The sequence below is a fragment of the Austrofundulus limnaeus genome, unplaced genomic scaffold (assembly GCF_001266775.1).
Source record: "Austrofundulus limnaeus strain Quisiro unplaced genomic scaffold, Austrofundulus_limnaeus-1.0 Scaffold19, whole genome shotgun sequence".
NCBI classification, from domain to species: domain Eukaryota; kingdom Metazoa; phylum Chordata; class Actinopteri; order Cyprinodontiformes; family Rivulidae; genus Austrofundulus; species Austrofundulus limnaeus.
In genome coordinates this window covers 3283910-3291046 of record NW_013952421.1, presented here as the reverse complement: position 1 = coordinate 3291046, position 7137 = coordinate 3283910, and the positions used below count along the sequence as shown (strand labels likewise).

Here is a 7137-nt window from a genome sequence, read left to right as displayed (position 1 = left end):
TTATTTTTATTTTTGGCCGTTGGCAAACAACTGTAAGGTGCATTACTGCCACCTACTGATGTGGAGTGTGGTTCAGACAAGCTCTTTGAGATGTTGGTCAACATTTAAAGCAGTGATTTTTAGATGTTTCCCTGATTTGACACACCTGGTTTGAATGAATGAGTGATTAACAATCTTCTGAAGACCTGCTGAAAAACAGGGAAACAAGTAAAACATGCTGGATAGGGGTACTTGAGGACCAGGATTGGGAACCACTAAAATAAGCAAAATATTTACTAAAGTGTAAAAGTATCAACAAAGTCTAAAAAGTCTTGCTAGAAATCAAAAGCAGCAAAATGTAAGCTAAAAGAAGGCAAGAAAACACCAGCTAAAAGTAGCTAAATGTTAGCTAAAAGAAGCAAAATAGGCCTATTGGCCAAATGAAACAAGTATCAAATCAAGGTAATCTAGAAACTAAAAGCAGGGTAGCTAAAATATTTAAAGTATAATTACACAGGCCAAGACAAACCCCCATCTTCAAAAATTAGCTGACTATTCTGATATCTGAAATGTAGTTTTCCAGATATTATTCTGAATTGCGTCCACATTCAATGAAAATAAAGTACGTTTTAATCTGCCTGCCTCATTCAACAAGAGTACAAATATGTATCAATATGTCAAAAATGTGGAATTTCATGTCCAAAAATAAACACTTTCATGTCTCTATTGTTGACATATTTTCAGTCACTTCCTTCTGTAAGCWAACAAGCACGTGAGATAAAATCCTGTTCAATTTGCTTGCACCCTTACAAAACACATGATAAAAAATAATTTCAGAAAGGTTTTTTAATTCAGAAAATGAGACAAGTCGTTCATTTAACAGTTATTTATTGATGTGGTTTAACACAAAGTGGCATAATATTCCAATTTGTTAACAAAGATTTTTTTATTTTTCATTTAAAAAAGAGCAAATCAACAATAAAGATGAAAAAAATAACAGATCAGCTTTAAGATGAAGGTCATACTGTGCAATATTGTGCTGACAGAAACAAACAAAAATAAAAAGAGAAAGAAAAGATGATTGTTTTCGATGTAGCTTATTCCATTAAAGTATTTTTAAAAAGGCTGAAACCTAACGCACCAGCTCTTTACCATCATGGTTCCAAAAAAAAAATCTAGTTTGGAAAATTTTGGATTCAGTGAGAGACCTGCTCTCATACAAATTCAATTTAAATTTCTACCTCTACATGCGAGTCATTCAACATAATTCAGCCATGTTTTCACAAGTGATTTAACAAAAAGATAACAGCAGCAGAGCAAGTTTTGAAATAACAGCTCAACGTGAGTAAAAAAATAAGTTGTAAACGAGGCTCCAGCACACAGGAAGAAGAGCTAAACTGAAAAAAAAAGATAAACAACCACTTCCTCGTCAGTCTCGTGTAAGATCCTGTTCATCCAAGTGTTCACAGTTTACTGATCAAACTTACACAGCCTCAGAAATGAACAAGGTTTTAAACAAACAAAACAAACAATGATCTATAAGTACCTGAATGTGCAACAAAGTGAAGGATTTTACTATTATTTTTTCTTAATTTAATAATGTCAACTTAGACTCCAGCTGCTGTGTGAATGTGTGAATAAATGTTACACTGCCACAGTGAGGACAACGAGTGTAAAGACACCAATGTACTTAATCCTTCAAACTACTCTAAACAGATGGAAAATAAGGCAAAATTAACCAACGGCAGAAATAAATGCAGTACTCTAATATGAGAGTAAAAGTAAAAATACTGATGAATTACCTGAAGGGTTTCACTGAATTGTTCAAGTAAATTAAAATGTTGTGTCGATCAAATCCTGAGGCAGTTATGCCAAACAAGGTTTTTAAGAATTTTGGAAAAAAGAAATAATATTTTGATGACTCAGCTATGTACCAGTAAAAAAACATACAAAACACGAACTGACTAATAAGACACATGATTTGTGGCATCTTAGTCTGTTTATACTGAAAATATTAGAATTTTAAATGTAAAAATACATTTCAGTAAGTGGTTCCTGTAGTTGGCACAAAAAGGAGAGCTTGAGTTTTTGATCCATCCTCTCTATTTTTCATCCAGATACAAATCTGAATGGGAATGTTTAAAAACTAAACATTTGAGCTAGGTTGAAGCTCCAGCATCCAAAAATTTAAGTGCAATAAAAGACAAGAGTAAAGAAAAAATGATGATTGGTAATGTACACTTAAAAAAACACACAGATTTCTTAAAAAAAAGACACAAAAATGTTTGAAAATACTGCTTTAGGCTGTAGAAGTGGGTTTGGAATTGATAAAGCATTCGCTGTTGGACATGATATAAAAGTAGGCAGCAAAAACAAAAGTGTTTTTTACAAATAAGAAGATAATGGCAGGAATACTGATGGGTTCTTGGTCCTTTGACTCACTGTTCCTGATCGTGATGCAGAGACGGACTCTGGGGACTGAATCAGGAAAATAAAACCCTCGGTGACGGCAACGCGTCACAAATTTGCRGAGACGMTCTCTTTGTCTTCATTCTAAAACAGCCCTGGATCCTCTTCATCAGGTGTCTTCCTCGTCGTCGCTGACGAAGCTGCGTCCGTCCTGCCTCGTCTCCCTCTCCTTCAGGAAGGTCTGTCTGATGGCCTCCAGCTCCGTCAGCTCCAGGCGCACCTTCTCCAGGTGGAAGGAGCGGCGGTTCTGGATCTGCCTCATGGGGAACGGGTTCATGTCGACAAAAGCAATGTTCATCAGCTTCCTGAAAAACACAAAGTAAAATGTTTCGTACTGATGCTCAGAACGGCAGCTGATATATTCCCAGGACAGGTGAGGGACAGTTTACAGTTTTATTTTAAAAATAAAGTTATTTGTATTCGTCCAACACTAAGCTGTCTTCATGGAGGAGTTTAAGAACACGTGGTTGATACAAACTGTCCACAGTAACAGAGGCTCCTGCAGATGCAGATGATCTGGATGCAGCGTGTAGGAAAACAATCAGGCTTGATTTTACCTGATTTGTTTAAAGTTTTTGAAAATGCATTAAAACCTCTAAACATCTTTGAGTCATAATTTAATTCTGTGCATAATAATGAGATTAATCGCAGTTCTAAACCTAAAAAATGTCTTGAGATTAGTCGCAATTCAAAAAATTTAGTCAATGCCCAGCACTGGTCTTTTTACCTTGAATCCAAGATTGTGCGAGTGAAGCATCGCAGGTATTTGAAGATGGCTGTGGAATCCTGCAACTTCAAAAATTCTTCTTCTTTGTACTTGAACAGGGCAAGAGCAAATCGAAATATGATCTGTGAGAAACAAAGAATCAAAAGACATGAAAACACAATTTCAGCAAACCTTTTTTAATACAACGAAGAGCAGAGGAATGGAAACACTTCGTGTGAGCAAAGCACAAACCATCTGTACACATGAATCAGAAACTACTTCATGACTTCACTTGAATTTAATTAAAGGACAAACATTCCTGGAAGAAAAGATGATGCCTCAGAGTAGGGCTGCAACTAATGATTATTTTAATAATCGATTAATCGGCCAAATCGTTAAAACACTTAATTACATGAATACAAGTAGATATAAACTAATTTTATTCCTGTATAAATTAGGGATGCAAATTATTGATTAATTCATTAATGTGAAGTTGATTTATCTTATAAATTGACTAACAATTAATTGATAAGCAGGCATTTTCTTAAAAACTGGAGTTTTCTCTTGAATCAACAGGGTCTTTTCATAACATGAAGGACTTTTTTATAATCTCCTGAATTAATAAACAGAAGCACATCATAAATATTTTAACAATTTATTTTGCCAGTTGTATTAAATACCAACTGAAAAAAGTGTATTTCTCCGACATGAAACATAACAGAAATTTGATAGGTTGCTGAATGAGGAAAATAAATAAAATATGATTTTTAGATGTAAAACTATTATTAATTTATTATAATTAGAATTTATTTACATTTAACATTTATAATTTTTCTCAAATTCTTTACTTTTTGCTTCCTTGTTGGTTGATTTGATTTGATTTATTTATATAACAGGAAAAGATTATTAAAAATCAAGCCTGACTCAGCATAATTGCTGTTTTACAGCAGGTTCCTGTTCTGCAGCACATAAACACTTAGAAATACAGCATCACAATCACATCATTATAMACCATAGACACAAAGACAAACAAGCATACCAAATTTCAAAAAGGCAGCATTTGCAAAATCGGACGTCTAAATATGAGCACAACAAAAAGTGTCCAGCAGATGGCAGACAAGATTCTTCTTAAAGGGCTGTAGTTTTGAAATGGACTTTATGTTTTGAGGAATGTCATTCCATGCTTTAGTATTAACATAGAAGAAAGACCTCTGGCCGTAACAGTTTTTAAAAGTTGGTAATATCAGTTGTCCTTTTGTAACAGATCTAGTTGAATGACCACTTCCAGAATTTGATTTGGGCAACAATGCACAGAGAGTTCCATAATTGGCACCTTGGAAGATCTGAAAATATAAATTAATACCACTATACAAAACATAATTCTGAAAAGTCAAGGCATCAGACAATGAAAGAACTGTACAGTGATGAGTCCAACCAGGAAGTTTTTATGAATTTTGTAGGCCCTGTTGTAGAGCCTAAMTATGGGTTCTAAGATTTCATTTGTTGTAAGAGACCAAACAGGTAAACAGTACGACATGGTTGAGAGTATAATGGCATGAAGATAGATATTTGAAACAGAAGATGTCAGATTGGATCTAATTTTTGAATAAACGTATAATTTCTGTTTCAACTTAGTGGTTAAGACTTGTACATGATCACGATAAGTCAAATGAGAATCCAAAGTAATTCGAACATATTTGTAGGTAGTGACAATATCAAGGGGTTTGTTTAAAAAAGTGAGTTGATTTGTTATATTGAAATGTCTCCTGGGTGAGGAAAAATACATGCACACAGTTTTTTTTTAACATTAATTGACAAAAGATTATCTTGAAGGCAACCATGAAATGTCTGAAGATCTGCTTGTAACTGACTATTAATAGATTCAATATTGAAATCAGACAAAAAAAGAACAGTATCATCAGCACACATTAAAATATTTGAATACTTCAACATATTTGGAAGGTCATTTATGTATAATGGGAAAAGCAATGGGCCCAGTATGCTACCCTGCGGAACTCCCACAGAACAGGGCAGAGACCCGGACACAGAGCTTCCATGTTTCACAACCTGACACCTATCAGTCAAATAAGAGGAAAACATTTGTATTGCAGATGATGAAAGTTGAAAAGAAATCAACTTTTGTAAGAGAGTATAATGATCAACTGTCAAACCCTTTACGAAAATCAATACATACAGCACCAGTTACTTGACCTTTGTTCAAAGCAGCATGTATTTGTTCAGTGAATAAAATTAATCCAGACATGGTTGACCTTGACGTGCGGAAACCATGTTGGCCATTTATTAGCTTCTAGATGCTGAAGTAGTTGATTAAATAATGTTTTTTTCAAATAACTCAGAAAAAAAATAGGAAGAACAGAAATTGGTTGATAGTTTGAAACTTCTGTTGGATCACCAGATTTAAAAATGGGAGTAATCTGAGCAAACTTGCAGGCATCAGGGAAAATAGACTGCACAATACATAAATTAAGCAAATGATGAAACAATGGTAAAGAAGTGTTGGCATGCAACACTTTTTCTGTCTGACTAAAATGTTCGACCCAGTAAACGGTTCTGAAGCATAAATCACGCGACATAATGAAATTCGTTGCCAACGCTTTTAATAATCGATTTTATCGATTCATTGTTGCAGCCCTACCTCAGAGTCTTAAAAAGGTTTTTGCCTCTAATTAGAACACAATTAAGTCATTTCTTAGCTGTATTCTCAGCCGTTTAATCCTGTTCAGACAGAAATATTGAACCAGAGGAACACAAATTAACATCATCTGCCTCTTACCTTGGGTCCTTCGAACAGAAAGGCATCCCAGATCTTGAAGAGGATGTCGCTCACCACGCTGTCCACAAACACGACCAGGAACCAGTTGAAGGTGATGAGAGAGAAATCCACCTTGTGCTGCTCGAAGTGGGCATGAAGGCGCGGCAGCTTCTCGCTCATCAGGTCTTTAAACACACGCTGGTCAACCTGCAAGAAACCAGCATGGATCGATTTATTGATTGTTCTTTTTGGTCTACTGGGGTCTTTTCTCGTGTTAAACTAGAATTATAATCACCTGAGAGCCAAGCAGAGTCTTTGTGTAATAGTCTCTCGGCATGAAAACTTCCACAATGGCTACAAGGGTCCAAAAGGCATCTTCTTGGTCTAAGTACAGCAAGGCGATAGCTACTAGCCTAAAGAAATGACGCAATAAAATGATATTGGTTACAAAGTACCACCATAAGACTTGAGAGGAGCTAGATCCAGTCCAGTACCTGTTCAGTCCCTGACAGTAGCCGATGTCCGGATTCCTCCAGGAGAAGGCCAGCAGGACGTTCCTGAGTTTGTGGATGCCGCCCGCGCTCGGCGAGGCGTAGTGCTTGTTGTTGGGCAGAGTGCGCAGCAGGTCCAGCTCGATCTGCTTCGAGGCCGGGTTGGGCCTCTCCCGGGCCACGTTCAGCAGGGTCTCGTAGTACTCCGGCACCAGGTGGTCGCGGAACTTCTTGACGTGGAGGGCAACGCACCAGCGCCACACGTGGGGGCGGTGCTCGTGGGGCACGCCGCAGCGGATCAGGGCCTTGAGCTCGGGGGAGCGCACCAGGTCTCGGTTCATGGTGCCGGCCAGGAAGTTCTCCCACTTGACCCCGACGGACACCTCCTGGTCCGTCATGGACAGGGACTTCAGCTCCAAGGCTCGGACCTTCGCATCCAGCCTCTCCTCCTCTTCCTCCTCCTCGGGGACCGTCTTGAAGCCGTACGTGTCGTACTCACTGACGGAGAGAAAAATCAGACAACCTGATCAACAAGACCCAGGAGTCAACACTTTTTAGATTTTTATCTAGTTTATGAATGAATGATTTATTTATTTGGTCGGGACAGTGTGCAATTAAAACATAAACATAAAAGCATTTCATGCACTGCACCAGATTTAGCCTAAGGCTAATTTACATCTGTAGTCCCTCAGACAGTAAAAACAAAACAACATTCAACA

At 37.2% G+C, this 7137-nt stretch overlaps 1 protein-coding gene across 1 annotated transcript in view; it reads right to left on the bottom strand.

The window, feature by feature from the left end:
- Window positions 1-850: 850 nt before the first annotated feature.
- tbc1d2b (TBC1 domain family, member 2B) overlaps window positions 851-7137 on the bottom strand; it is a 19700-nt gene continuing 13413 nt past the window's right edge. The window contains exons 9-13 of the mRNA XM_014003628.1: window positions 6422-6916; window positions 6223-6340; window positions 5949-6134; window positions 3176-3297; window positions 851-2753 (exon numbers count right to left, since the gene is read on the bottom strand). Coding sequence (XP_013859082.1) covers window positions 2558-2753; window positions 3176-3297; window positions 5949-6134; window positions 6223-6340; window positions 6422-6916 — 1117 coding nt within the window. The 3' untranslated portion in view covers window positions 851-2557. The remainder of the gene's footprint in view (window positions 2754-3175; window positions 3298-5948; window positions 6135-6222; window positions 6341-6421; window positions 6917-7137) is intronic.